This window comes from Gymnodraco acuticeps, unplaced genomic scaffold (genome assembly GCF_902827175.1).
Source record: "Gymnodraco acuticeps unplaced genomic scaffold, fGymAcu1.1, whole genome shotgun sequence".
Lineage (NCBI taxonomy): Eukaryota > Metazoa > Chordata > Actinopteri > Perciformes > Bathydraconidae > Gymnodraco > Gymnodraco acuticeps.
This window is the reverse complement of record NW_022989867.1, coordinates 24,017-39,628: the sequence shown is the minus strand read 5'-3', so window position 1 is coordinate 39,628 and position 15,612 is coordinate 24,017. Positions and strand designations below refer to the sequence as shown.

General features: G+C 40.3%; 1 protein-coding gene across 3 annotated transcripts in view; it reads right to left on the bottom strand.

The window, feature by feature from the left end:
- Window positions 1-15,079, bottom strand: part of ctcf (CCCTC-binding factor (zinc finger protein)) — a 53,390-nt gene extending 38,311 nt beyond the window's left edge. Inside the window, exons 1-8 of one of the 3 annotated variants that reach the window (XM_034196806.1) lie at window positions 14,912-15,079; window positions 8,356-8,493; window positions 7,032-7,194; window positions 6,769-6,908; window positions 5,010-5,105; window positions 4,746-4,925; window positions 4,189-4,398; window positions 3,923-4,082 (exon numbers count right to left, since the gene is read on the bottom strand). In XM_034196806.1, the coding sequence (XP_034052697.1) occupies window positions 3,923-4,082; window positions 4,189-4,398; window positions 4,746-4,925; window positions 5,010-5,105; window positions 6,769-6,908; window positions 7,032-7,194; window positions 8,356-8,388 (982 nt within the window). In that variant the 5' untranslated portion in view covers window positions 8,389-8,493; window positions 14,912-15,079. The remainder of the gene's footprint in view (window positions 1-3,922; window positions 4,083-4,188; window positions 4,399-4,745; window positions 4,926-5,009; window positions 5,106-6,768; window positions 6,909-7,031; window positions 7,195-8,355; window positions 8,494-14,911) is intronic. The other 2 variants (XM_034196814.1, XM_034196821.1) reach the window with 2 other exon arrangements.
- Window positions 15,080-15,612: the final 533 nt, after the last annotated feature.

Below are 15,612 nucleotides of genomic sequence, written 5' to 3'. Positions count from 1 at the left end.
AGTCTCAAGTCTTTGGTCACGAGTCCAAGTCAAGTCTCAAGTCTCTAAAAAATAAAAGTCTCATGTCTCTTCTGGTTGTAATAAGCCTTCTATTGTCTGCTGCTATCCAGTCTGTTAAGAATACTGCACAGCTATATCTAAGAAATTCAAAGCATGTACTGTATTATTATCACTCCTATATCTATTAGCATACAGTATCAGTACTGATTAGTTGTTTGTTATATGATCACTTTAAACAGGCTATTGCAATGCAATATGAGGAAAAACATCACACTTTAGCTAAATGCAAACAACTTATAAGCAAAACAATTCAGAATCAGAATCACAAATACTTTATTAATCCCCCGCAGGGAAACTGTGTTAAAAGTACTTAAAAGTAAACATTTGTTCTGTGCCATTTGCAACTAAAAAACTATTGCTGCAATATTATCTGAAATATACTGAACTGGTGATATTAAAACATGACCTGTTCCAAAAGAGATATCTACCATTAACACCATTTACCAGCCAAATGCTGGTAAATCATGCAAGTGGCTGGTACTGTATGTTGCACGCACCAGCCAAAAATAACAATGGCAATCTATTGAGTGGCTGGTAACATTTCAACATTCACTAGGCTAGCCATTTGGCCAGTGGACAAAAATGTTAAAATGTGACCTCTGCAACCGTATTGTTTAATTACACTGGGTCTCTAATGACATCTTTTAAGTCTACTATAAATAAACATATTCCTCTATCCTCTCACTCAAACCCAGTGTAATGGTAACCTGATAAACCTGTAACATTAACGTTACGTGGTCAACAATAAACCTGTAACCTGCCTATAAACCGACAGATGTATTTATGTATGTAACTATGTATTTTTCTACGTTTAACGTTAGCCAGTAGATGGTGGCAGCGGAACGTAATGATTAACGTTACCGACCTTTTTTATGTCATGTCAAGAGTTGGATGTCAACGCCACTCAACGCAAACAAGTGTGACAAGCAAACATTCACTCATCTTTTCAAATATTCAGTTACAAAGCTAGTAGCAAGCTAAGTTAACATGACATAGCTGATGCTGAGCTAAACATGTTTGCTAACCGTCCATATGCGTTAATGTGACTGACCTCTCCGGGTGAGTTTTCAAGTGCCTGATGAAATGTGACGTTGTTGCACCAGCATCCTTGATTTTAATATTGCAGACTTTGCAGTGTGCGCTCCTTTTGTTGGTGCCGCCGGCGTTTTGTTCGAAGTTTTTATAGTTGAACCTAATTACAAGCGGTACAGCTGCAGGTGTCCCGCCGGTCGCCATGGTGTTACCATGATGTTAATGTTAAAGGTGTGGTAGGTAAGTTTGAGAAACCGGCTCGAGATACACTTTTTGTTATATTCCATGGAATGCTCTTAACATCCCGATAGCCAGTAACTGGATGGCCTACCTGCCTGTCAGCCTTCCATCGGGGCACAAACTTATCTCGTGCCCTCATTGGTCATGTGTGCGTTCGTGTGTGTTGGAGGAGGGGCTCTGTGAGGAAGTGGCAGATTTTCTCCGGTTGTGTATTTTCAAATTCTAGCGATCTCGAGCTGGTTTCTCAAACTTACCTACCCCACCTTTAATACGCCAAAAATAGAAAACACAATGATTGTTCACGAGTCCCAAAACACGAGTCCAAGTCGAGTCTGAAGTCTTTTGAGCAGGAGTCCAAGTCAAGTCTGAAGTCTCTGTGTGTGCGACTTAAGTGCGACTCGAGTCCGAGTCACAGACGTCATCACCCTCACACATTTTTCATATGTTTACAAAAAACGATATATACGTTAAGACTTTTCTCGTTCTTAATATAGACTATATTTAGGGTCGATATGTGTTGACCTTACTTTAAAATAGCAGATCTCTGTGACTGGATATAGTTTGGCTTAGACCCCGGCCCCACGAGGACGCATACAGTAAAACGCATACGCAAACGCAAAAAAGTCTTCCATTCACACGCATTCGATTCATTAACGTGTCCGTTCACACTAGACCGCTGGAAATGCTGGAAACGCTGTAGTACATATGCCAGGCCTGTAAGTGGCGCTGCTGCCGCCACAAAATACACCAAAAGCAGCGAAGAAGACCCCGGAGCATGGTTGTCCTTCTGTTTATTCTCCGCGGTGGACGCTGGACGGCGTGTTCTCCTGCTGTATATCTCTCAAACTTAAAATAAGAAGCAGCATTTTATGGCACGCTATGCATGGGGCCACCTTGATGGGGTTTCCCGACATGTTGTTTCAGTAAATTAAAGGGTGTTTCACATTGTCGTTGCTGTGGACCTTCTTAATACCTTGGAAAATGCCGTTTAATACTTTTTAATAGCCTTAATTTTCGCTAAATTAAACTTTTAATACTTTTTAAGACCCCGCGGACACCCTGATGTATCTAGCAAATGTTTAGCAAAATATTAGAAGTGAGGCTACTAGACTAACGTTAGGTCTACTGTAATAGCCTCACTTTTAATAGTTTGCAAAACATTAGCTAGCACTAGTGTTTTGCAGTTGCTAGCAGCTTATTGGGATTTTATGCTAGATAGACAGGCATTGTTTTGATATAATAAATTAAGCATTATTGTTAGTTAAGCATGTCAGCCTGCAGCCCCACTTCTTGTCTCTCTCTAACTCATTGCAGATGGCTGCACTAAAGAAAAGGGCACAGAGAAAACCAGTTGTAAGATGTCTAAAAGTTCATTAAACATAATATATGCTTAAATGCATTTCAAAGAAGTTGTGTTATTCTACATTTTGACACCAAGATTTTCTGATTTTACTGCAAATGTATATCGGTTCCAAATATCGGTTATCGGTCTCCTTGATTACTAATAATCGGCATCGGTCTTGAAAAAGCCATATCGGTCGATCCCTAGTTAACAGCGCTAACTCTCCTTCAAAATAAAAGCATGTCCATACAAAATAGGAAGCCAAGCCAAATTACACTTAAGACATATACAACTGCAATGAAAGTAACAATGCAATATCCTTTTCAATTTCAGAGAACACAAATTGGGTTGTGTACATTAACAAATAACTATAAAACAACAATACTGTAGAATAACAAAATGAATGTGAAATACACGTGTTGAAGCGGTTCGCTGCTGATTACTACGCACCCCCCGTGCGGGCCGAATATCCGAATATTCGCTGCTGATTACTACCGAATATCCGGAGCCCGAAAAATGGTATTCGGGACAGCCCTACTATATGTTCCCATCTATTAGTGTATACATACATTCTTTTTTCAAACATTACCTTCTTCATATTTACTTTTGTTAGAATGCCTATTTTCATGTTAGGAATCTTTAAGGTATTGGGTCACACCAGGCAGTGACATCCATCTTTATCTTAATCTGGCGTCCATGTTCTTTAGAGTCTAGACATGTTTTGACTAGAGAGCGAGGCAGATATGTTCATGGTCTAATAGTCGGGTAAATATGCAGAGCAGAATTGACTGGGGCATACAGTGTGAACTATGTACTGTTTTGTAATGACATTCTTGGTAGGCTTTCAATAAACCTTCATTGTTCATCAATCGGTTTTCCAGTGTATTGTTCCAAAGAATTCCCACTACAGATAAGTCATTGTCATTCTGTACAAAATGGAATGGAATGTGATGTGACAAATTGCATTCTATTTTATTGTATTTACTTGCACTATTTTACCTGTTTTATTGTGTTGCACTGTTGGAGGAGCCTGTGACTTAAGATTTTCATCGACATAACTACTCTGTAGCTATGTTCGAATGACAAAAGCCTTGAATCTTGAATCTATATATGCATTGTGTATGAAATGGTAAAGTTGACCTTAGGAAGAACAACTGCTGCAAGGAACAGCTTATAGGGGGTACAAACAGAGTGCAAGGCTAGATAGTTGACATCATGCCATCAGTCAAGCATACAGTAGTGTCTCACCTTTCTTCTTGATCTTGGTGGGTTTGGGTGGTTTCATGTTGCCGACTACTTTCTCAGCATTGACCTCAGACAGGAGGCCTTCTTGCTGCTCCTCTTCAAAGTCATAGACACTGACGTCAATGTCCTTATCTCCTTCAGCGTAACGCAGGCTACTCTTACCCTGGACAAACCAACAGACAAGTCATTAGTCCTCACCAAGAATCACATGTCAACACATAGTCTCAAATCTCAGTAACAAAGAAAGCTATACAACAAACATATCTAACCTTTTTGAGCTTTCTAAGAGCTGTAGATGGGGGTTGATAGTCGGGGTCTTTAGCCCAGCTTGGGTCCTCGTTTTGAGGCTGAATGTGTTCATCCTCCACCTCTTCCAACATCTGGTTCCCCACCTCCTCGTCATCCTGCTCTTCAGTTGGGGCTTCTCCCTCCTCCTGCTCCACTGTCTCAACCTCTCCATTAGCTCCAACCTTCACCACCTGCACAGCATTCATCAATTGGTCAACTGATCACCGTGTACATGTGTGACTATTAAAGGTTGATTAAATTCTAGTCCTCCATTTATAATAAGTTAAGGTAAGCTAATTAACTACTGTAGTGGAGATTTAACATTTCATAAAAACGTTTGTGTAACACACATGAAATAGATTTAGATTGATCCAACATGAGCAGGATCCTCTGGAATTTTAAAGTCAGTTATCTATATTACAATAATAATTTTATGTAAAGGCAATTCAACCCTTTGTCTAACAATAATGAGGTTTATGAAATGTAATTCAATTTGGTTGAGTCCTTAATAACAATGAGTATGTCCGTGTATGTGTACCTGAAAGCCCTCGGGCAGTGGCAGAGTGTGGCAGATGACGGGGTCGCCGTCCTTTGGCATAGCAGTAGTGTCTACAAAGGTGCCTTGCTGCAGGGCCTCCACAGTGGAGGCAGAAACAGGAACCTGGACCAGCTGGAGCTCGCCCAGACCCAGAGCTGCCTGCTCCTCCATGTTCACCACCTGAGAACAAAGAGGAGGTAGGAACACGTGTCCAATAGAAATAACCGGAGGTTGCTATCATGCAAAATTAAAAAGAGCACCTACCTGTAGTGTGATGATTTGAGTCTGGTCCACTGTTGTTACAGTTGCTTGGTGAGCAGCACCCCCTACTGATGGCCCCCCCACTGCAGCATCTATCACCTGCAAATCAACCTCATATTTAGGCTTCTGAAATGTTAGGCCTAGAACACATTCTAAAATCACATTAAGTCTCCTCAGTTCAAAAGATTTCTGATTTGACCTCTGCTACATTTTAAAGAACACCTATCATGCTATATTTGAACAATATATTGTAGGGCCATACCTATATAAAGTATATAAATATAGTGTTTTTTTTCAAAATACCAAACAGATCCTGCATTTTAGCCATGCCTCATTTCGCTCTATTTGCTCTTTCCAGCGCTGTTTTTGCAGGGGGCTGATTCTGTGTGCTGCAGCTGACCACGCCCCCCTGCAGGAGAGGGGAGCATGCTCTGAGATCAGCTGCTAGGCTGCAGCGGGGAGAAGAGGGGGAAAAAAAGAGATCTCCGTCCACCGTGTTTTATTCTTATAGAAGTAAGAAGAGAAGTAATGGGGCAGAAACCCTCCTTTTTACGCAGCGGTCCAGACTAGACATCAAACGGCGACACATATTCAGTTGCCAGTTACTTTGGCATTAGGGCAGGGATATCTAGATACTTTCCAAGGTTTGACATAATGAATACTTTTAAAGCAAGTAACGATGTTTTCAAATCTGTAATCAAAAAGCTCCTCAAAAACACTATCGAAGCAGTTCCTGCCGTTGCTACGTTAGTTCAAACAGTAACAACGGACTACTTTTCTTAGCGGATGCATGTCAATTTAAATCAATACATACAACTATTTTTTAAATCAATAAAATCATTTTCTAAATCCATAAAAGCATTTCAATTAATATTGGGAGTCATGTCGTTACTTTGTTGAGAATGTGGCCATGTGTAATAAGCGGGATAATGTGCACATTGCATAATGTGCCTTCATGCCGATCTAGCTCCTGATCAGCCTGTCGGTGTTCTTTTCCCCATAATGACCGCGTCACTGCACATTATCCCTTACATATAGGGGTGTAACGGTATCCGTATTCGTCCCGTACCGTCACGGTTCGGACGTCACGGTTCGGCACACGCAGTCACACGACGAATACGCCTTTTTTTTTAACCGTTGTACCGAACCGTACCGAACCGTGACCTCCAAACCGAGGTACGAACCGAACCGTGACTTCTGTGAACCGTTACACCCCTACTTACATATGATTATATAGAGTCATTATTCATTTGGTTTAAAGCAGGAGGCGCAAAAGCTTGCCTCGGGGAGGGAGAAAAAGAGCCACAGCAGAGAATAAACAGAAGGGCAACCATGCAAGGGAAGTCTTCTTCGCTGCTTTTGTGGCAGACTACAGCACCACTTACAGGCCTGGCATATGTACTACAGCGTCTCCAGCGCTTTCCAGCAATGGCTGGCCGTGGCCCAACCTCTCATTCCCCTGATAGGTGGAGAATTGACCAATAGCCGTAGCGCCACTTTACTGACGTCAGTAAAGTGTTCAAATCTGGATCAGTCTGTATCAGATCCGTTACAGCCCCTTTTTTAGAGATTTGGGTATGGAGGAAAATAGAGAGGGTTGTGTTTTCTGACACTTGGTGAGTTCCCTGGAACACCAGGGACACATATTCATGTATAAAAGACGTACAAAAGTGCATTTTGCATGATAGGTCCCCTTTAACTTTCCTAAGACTGGGCAGCTATCATTTCATATTAAACACAAAATTATAAATAGTGAGCTTACCTCAGTCTTCATCTGCAGCAAGGTGGGATCCAGGGAGTCCATAACCATCATTTCAACCCCGGCTCCCCCGTCCACACCCACACCAACCTCCATCAGATGCTGATGGGCCTGGTTGGCTGCCATCATCCCTTCCCCGTGACCTGAAACAAAACATCATTATGAATAAAACACATAACCATGTTTTCCACAAAAAAGTGAAATTGAAATCCTATACACTCTGCTTACTTCACATATAGACCGATTTCAAGCTAATGAGCAAGCACCTTGTTCCAGGACTCCTCCATGTCCCTCTAACATGCCGCCGGCCTCTGCAGCCTGCTGGAGGAGGTCAGCCACCATGGCATCCTGGCTGTGAACGGCCTGGATGGAGGGCACCTCCATCCCCCCTACAACCTCTGTTGGCCCTCCGTCCATACTGGGTAGGAACTGAAAAATGGCATTGTGAGAATTAAAATGATCTATCAGTGTGTTACATTACCTCTTCAAAAGGCATCAACTAGACACATGTTTGCTTTCGAACAGTGGTGCTTAGTCTGACACCATGGAAGAATTTGGAAATGTTCCTACAATTCCACAAATCCACTAACCGATTAGGATCTTAAAACCGCAGTAGCTCAGTCTGCAGAGACTGGGCTCTGGAACTCGGTTCAAGGCCCTGAATCGACCAAGTAAGGGGGTGACAAATCACATTAAGCCTTACAGAGCTTAGTTCCAGTCTATTGATGCATTTCCATCCCATGGTAAGGCCCTTTTTGACATGACTCTTCTGGTACCAGATACTATGTTTCCCCCTCAGTTAAAATGTGTGGTTCAGATATTCATCACATAAAACTAAGAAGATTTGCTGAAGACATAGCAATAGAAGGATAATCTGCATTGGTAGAAAAAAAGGCAATGTGCGAAGTACTATTAATAACTTTTCTTCACAGATTTGAGTTCTTCCATACATACAGCGGAAACACAGCATGTTCTCTATGCTGTTTGATTAACGACTCATTACTGACTTCTGAACTGAGATTTGTGTAAAAAAGGTGAGTTTGATTGTGATATTTTCATAACAATCGATTAAGGTTGTCAGAACACTTTTGCGCAACAATATATTTTAAATAACTTGATTAAGTAACTGTTTTTTAAGAAGCAAGATTAGGGTAAAAATCTAAATATTAAAAGCAAAAAAAAAACTCGACCTACAGATCGGCACCTTAAGTTTTTCTGCAAGTCCAGAAAAATCTATAGAGGAATCGCCTTAATAAAATTGGAACAAACGTGTTGTTTGTTATACAGCCATGTTGTACCTGTTTTCTTTTGGGGGAGTAAAATATGTAAGCTTAAATTGGATATAATGCAATTGTTTTTCAGTTGGATTACATTTTCAGAATAACCTGGAGCAGTTTTATTTTGATAAATTGGTCATTCAATAGTTTATGTTTTATTATTAACATACTATTAGGCCATTATAAATGAGTTGGTATCCGTACGAGCGCTGTGTTCTTTATACAAGTATTGTATTAAAGTTTTAAATGTTGCGATTGTGAAAACCTTACAACCCAGCGTTGTGAAATGGTTGTCTCTTAACACTAGTGTTACCTTGAATAGCATGGATAAATTGACCCGTAACATGATTTCTGTAGCATGGGCTGATACAGTTGATCTCCTTTTGCTTTCCTGATGACGGCCCTGAGCTTTGCTGAATCAAAAGTCTGCTACCTGACTGTCCCTGACAACCTGAGGGGGAGAGAGAAATGTTACACAGTAGAACATATATTATTCTTCACACATAAGGCACTTTTGCAAAGGAGTACTTTTTGGTTTCACACCAAAAAGATCTGGAACTAGAACCTAGTTCATGTGAACCTTTTCACCTCCAGATAGTTCCTGCTATAGAGGTGGTACTTTCCTGGGGAGGAAAACGTTCCAATTTCTGATTGGCTGGGCGAATTGCAAACCACGCCCGTAAAACTTCGACCAGTGGCCGTCTGCGAGACACAGCGGAACTCAGCCTGGCACACACACACACCCGCAGCCTGGCTGGGAGTTTGTGTGTGTGCTCAGGCTGAGTTCCGCTGTGTCTCGCAGACCCCACACCACTGAGCCAGCTCACAGTGTCCCGCTCCTCGCAGCAGCGAGCCTCGCAACGTCCCGCCGAGTGTGTGTGTGTGAGGAAGTCCGCGGATTGGTCCAAACGTAACGGCTCCGCGGACGTAACATCACTATACCCGAAATACGTCACTATACCCAAGAAGTAAACAATGGAAAAAGAGAAATGTCCAACGAGGCGTTCTGGGGCAGCATAGATAGACAGGTCTGTTCTGTGTTAGAGTTTTACTCGCAACAGCAGGGGTGGCCAACCAGTCAGAGGTTAAGAGCCAAATGTTTTCTATGTTACTGCAAGGAGCCACATCAAACACACAGTCACTGATACCGCTTGTTTCAGTTTTTTGTTTTCTGGAGACAAGATTTCAACCACGTCACTGATGCATTTTTGTGGCATTGGGATATATATATTTTAAATCCTCTGGAGCAGAGAGAGGAGCTGTGGATTATTGTTATTGATTAATGCATCAGTGTTTCTTAGGGTCAAAAACAGCGTTTAGTTTATTTAATAAAAGAGCACATGTTCAATGTGAAAAGTGACAGTAGTTATAGATTATTTGCAATTTGGTGCGATATATATATATATATTTTTAAAAAATAATAATATATTTTTTAAACACCTTGAATTTCAAGGGGGGGCGCGGGGCTCCGTTGGCGGGGCGCAGCGCCCCTCCAAGACAATGGTAGGGGAAACACTGGATAGTAGGGCTGTGCAATTAATCGTATTTTAATCGCGATTACGATTATGGCTTGCGGCGATTATGAAAACAGCATAATTGACAAAATACGATTATTTTGCTGGGTGCGCTTTCGCCCCTCCCTAAAAGCCCACTCGGCCACGTGGGAGTGACATGTGTTGTGAGTGTTCAGCGCGAGCGAAGATGTCAGAACAAGAGCAGCAACTCGTTAAAAAGAAGGGTAAAACTATTTCCACTATTTGGAAGTAATTTGGCTTTCAGGAGTCCGACGTGGAGCAAAACAAAGTACAGTGCAGGATTTGTTACCAGGTTGTGTTGGCACCACACGCTAACACAACCAATCTCTTTAACCTCTTAAGCCCTGAGCCTGTTTTTCAGGTTCGAAAATGCCACTAACACAACAAAGACTATATCTTCACTTCTAAAAGGGTTAAATTAATAATATTTTCTCTCAAAGCAAGGTTACATCTGTGAGTTGGATGTAGAAGTGTCAGAATCATTATTATTTTAAAGTAAATTCAGATGGAACATAGTAAAAACATGTAAATTCTAATGTCCGCCTAAAAAAAAAACATTACTTATAGTGAAAACCACCCTTGAATGATGGGTTAGTAGACTAAAAGCTTTAGGAATCCAAACTATAACATATAATAAGTACCCTGTATCAAGATTGATGCAAAACAAGTGAAATTTGACCTTTTTAGAGAGGTTTAGAAAAATAAAGTCCAGGCGGACTCACCTCTGGGTAATTTGGGAACCATCAGTTCCATTTGAACTTTTTCACTGTAAAAATCATTTTATTACTTTGAATTATCACTATAGGATTCATTCCATCCAAATACAACTGTTGTGGAAAAAAAACAAAAAAAACATACTCTGTTATCCTCTTAGGCCCCACGGACCCGAAATCGCGTCATTTGCAGGAAACAACGTCTAAGGAACCTTAATATTTAATAAACTATGAATATTTTATATCCATATAACGGGGAAAAAACTCATTTAACTGATCTTTTTCATTTATGTTTTCAAAAAACACACACAATGCTAACAGTGAGCCTCTGAATTAGCCCGAGCGAAAAATGCTAACCTATTACTGCACCGAAAATCACTACTAGCTCCCTTATTACTTATCCTAGCTCCACATCCAACACATTGTTTATGACCGTAAAGACCCAGAATCTAACGGTGCCCACCTCAACACTGAAAGATACAAACTCGCGAGGTTATCAACAAAAACGTACATCAAAACAAGTGGCGCTAGGTACTAACATGCGCTAGGCTAACATGGCTTACCTTCCTCTTTGTCTGGTCTAAACTGGTCTTCAATGGCATTAAAATGATAAAAACGATGATGTAGTTAATCCATAGGTTAATATCCAATGGGGCTGTGTCCCCTTTGAAATGTTCTGATAATCTATAAGCAATAAAACTGCAATTCCGTTATCTGCTGTCCGCTCTGTGCTCCGTGCGCTCTGGGTCCTGCAATTCCTGCTTCCTTCCGTAGTAAACAATAAGTAAAGTCTGCTGCGTAATGTACTTACCCTGGCTGGCATTCTTTATACTTTACGCAGGACCATATCTCTGGAACCCATTGGTCGATTTGGGTGATTTACACCTTTTTCTTAACCATTACATTCAATAGAATCGATGGGCAGTTCCCAAATCCACGTAAACATTACCATTGCGGATAGAGATGTCCCGATCCGATCACGTGATCGGGGATCGGAGCCGATCACGTGATTTTTAAAAGATCGGAATCGGGAGAAAAAGATCGGGGATCCTTAAAAAAATTATTTTATTTAATGTTACAAAACAAAAATGACCATGTTCACGTCTTAAAGTCATCCTGAGGCCTTAGTTTTGGTTTAAAATGACACAACATCATGTAAGTGTTGCTTCTTGTGGGCTTGTTTTCATAGACCTGGTTGCTTATTTCTCTCAAATATGGCAACAGAGTGGGCGCAGTGTCTAATAGTAGCAGTAAGCTAACGAGAGGCTACGTTCAGCTGGTGACTCGGGAGTCGGGACAGAGTAAATGTCAGGAGTTTGGAAGTATTATAAAATTGAAACCGAAGGCAGTGTAACAGCCAGATGCAATGTTTGCAAGAAGGAGGTTCCGTGTGGTGGAAAGAACAGAGCTACGTTCAACACGACCAATCTAATACGATTGTTTGTTTTTTCCCCGTTTTTTTTCTCAAATTGAATTTATTGAAATCTCCAATATCAACGTAAGAGCTTGTGCCTCTTCGGGGGGTGCTAACACTTAACCATAAACGTTATAGTTTACTTTTCACCGTTAATCTCCGTCACGTTGTTTCCAAAGCAACAACAACTTCCTATCAACAGCGCTACCTCTCCTTCAAAATAAAAGCATGTCCACAAATAGGAAGCCAAGCCAAATTACACTTAAGACATACAACTGCAACGAAAGTAACAAACACAATGTGATATCCTTTTCAATTTCAAAGAACACAAATTGGGTTACATTAACAAATAACTATAAAACAACAATACTGTAGAATAACAAAAAGAAGTGGTTTGCTGCTGATTACTATTGAATTGTGTTACTCCAGTAAGATGGAAATATAATACTTTGTTTATTCATGTTATGTTAAGCTGCTGTTGTTCATTGCATTATTACTAGACTAGTTAGTCAAGGCTAGAATTCTGCACTATGCCACATTTTATTTTATTTTATTATTTGTGACTGAATGTGAACTTGTGAAGCTAGTCAAGCTACCTCTTACCAGTAGAGTTATTTTTGTTTTGTTACTGCACTATCTGCACTCAATTTGTTTACATGGTTATCTTGTGGTGGACCACTGATAAGCTTTATTTAGTTTTGATCCAATGCTGCACAACTGAACTGATCCAATGCTGCTGTGAAAAAAAGGAGCTATATCCATGTTGGATAGAATGGATAGTTGGGTACTGTCATTTAAATTAAAAAAATAACCTTAAGGGACAACTTGAATGCTTTTTTCCTTTTTTTTTCTCTTAATGCATTGCATAAAGATCGGATCGGGAAAAATCGGTATCGGCAGATTGTCAAAATCAAATGATCGGAATCGGATCTGGAGCAAAAAAAGGTGATCGGGACATTCCTAATATTTATAGCACCAAATTGCAACCAATCTATATTTACTGTCACTTTTCACATTGAACATGTGCTCTTTTATTAAATAAACTAAACGTTTTCATTTGAAGTTGTGAGTTTAGTGTTTTTGACCCTAAGAAACTCTGATACATTAATCAATAACAATAATCCACAGCTCCTCTCTCTGCTCCAGAGGATTTAAAAAATATATTTCCCAATGCCCCCCCCCCCCCATTCCAGAGATCGGCCCCAAAATTGGCGATCGGAGCATCCCTACTTTTTTGCTTTAGTTTTTAAAAGCAGGGCTGAAAGGTATTATTAACCTAAATGTGTGTGTATTAGTGCTTCAGTTTAATCAGTGTGACTCTTAATACACTTTATTCTATTGTAGAAGATTTGTATTTTAGCTGAGACAATAAATCAGTGGTGTTATAATTCAGTGATGTATCCTGATGTGGTAGATCATGATACATTAGTATCATGCCGACATTTTTCATATAAAAAATAGTCAGATATCAGTGGGACAATTTACCCCTAGTGCAGAAATTCACAACATCTGTTTTTTAAGTTCTTGCATAAAACTAGTCTTTTCCATTTTTATTAATTTAATGATTGTTGTAATAGTTTTAAATTCCTTTCTACTGTGTAGCAGTTAGTAGTTACTTGTGTGGGAAGGTTTTGCTCACAGGCCTCTTTGAAAAGAGAAGTAATATAGATGTATAGAATATATATTTTTGAAGATTTCACCCTGTTGGCTTTAGTCGAAAATTCACCCCGATCCAAGAAATGGCATATGTCCAGATTGAAAGATCTAGTAGTTGTTTGAATAAAACAGTTTGGATAGTTAGTCAAACAATGATTAAACCCATGACCTTGTCAGCACCAGTATAAGCCTTTATATCGACATGACTCAGATTTTTGGATGAAGGATTAATTAACAACCACAGTACATAATAAAATACAATCTGAGGATTACATGCAAACAACTTGGTAACTGTATTTATTATTGCTGACAAGGAGTGTAGCAGCTGCAGTCATGTATGTGACAAACATCTGTTTGTAGATTTACATTTGTCTTTATGTAGCTAAATGGTATAAACTGGGGATGCTTTTGTACGACGTTAGGCCATCAATGATTCTTTAACTAATGAAAACAATTGGTAAACGACATGGTAATGTTACTGAGCACCCAGACGGGCGGCGGTCGCCTCCATGCACAGCATTTATATAGCGGTATTTTTGTAGCTCTCCAAGCCGAGTCGTAGAGGGAGCTCTACGCTATAATATATATCTGTGGCTATGATGCTCTAGGTGGGCTTAGAATAAGAGACAAGCGGGCGGTGGGTGTAACAACAACTGCCAGCTCCGACCCCAGCGAGATTTACGGGGGGGAAAGAAGATAAATTAAACACTCGACGACGGGAGATGTTTGGGACAACACACATTTGGTATTGAATCGGTAGCCGCTGTTACCACAGTGCTGCTGGAAATGCTTCGTCATTCTGTTTTCCGCGCTGGCCTAAACGTAATAGTCTCCGTGTGTTTACTTCGATATCAGCATGTCAGTAACGATAGGTGTAGACGCGAAAACAACACGCTTAGTTTAACGAAATACAAAACAAAAATGTTGGCTGTAGTAACTTGCGATCATTTTAAGTTTCCTTCTAGGAGTTACTTAGGGCACAGGGTGGGGAAGGCCTAAAGCTAACTGGTGGCTAACGCTAGTTGCAACATCTTAAATAAATGTATATTTGTACCTTACGCAACACGCTTAAAAGTAACATCAAATGGGTGTATTGCGACACGGGGGTTTGTGTGTTAACTATAAAATATGTCATTGCTCATTTAATTGTGTTTGTGTTACTATCCGCGTATAATAATGCTGACATGCTCATGTTAGCTAAGGGCGATAACTTAAACCCGCCAGTTTCCATGTCGTCAAGGCTGCAAAGACTGGAAACAAAGAAGCGAGAAAATGGACGCCTCGGCCTAAACTCTTCAACCAAATCGTCGAAGTATTTTAAAGTTATCTTCGACGATGTATTCACAGATAGGCTTATAATGCAGCGGGCTGTGTATATATTTATTTCAACTTCGGTTATTTAAGCGTATTTTGACGGGGTTTTCAATAACGATAGAGGGAGACAAACACTCTCCGACGAGCTGCCCGGACCCAGAGCCCCATCGTGACACCTAGAGGCCGATTAAAGATCCTGCAAACTCCCCCCTTATCAGAAAAGTAGTGATACTTTACCTCTTTTTTGTGTGTTTCTCGACCTCTTTAACTCGACCGAAAGCAGAGAGTATGTGCTACAAAGTTTGCCCGCCTGGTAAGAAATGCAGGTTTCTTCGCAGTTGTTTTAATCCCTCTCCCGCTTTAGCAGAGTAGCCTCTGCCACAAAATGGCAGTTGTGAGCTCAGTGCGCCTGTGCGGCCGCTGGGGGGTGGTGTCGAAGCTGCTGCAGACACCGTGATTGGCCAGGAGGGGCGCCCCGTTGGAATACAATACATTGAAACCCATTTATCACACTGTTTGGAATAGAGCTTCTCTCAGGACCCTTGGAGATATGAGCTTTACTATAGGAAAAATAACCTCTAAATGTCAAAGTACCATAACAAATAAACACTTTGTAAGAGATTGTGTTTATTTAAAATATAGTAAAATAAATAATACATTGATTTGTTTAAATCAGAATACTTTATTTATCCCTGGGGAGGTTTGTGACTGTTGCACCGTTTGTGGATAAAACGAATTATTAATAAAAAAAGGATAAATATGTATATGTGCAATGAAAATATAAAATCAAATACACAATAGGATTTTTAAATTTAATATTTGTTTGAAGTAATATGATGGCAATTAGTACAATTGTAGTCAATGTACTGTCGTAAATTACCCATCTGTAGGATAATGTCCATCTATTAGTCTGTGCTCTTACTGACTGTGCAAAAATT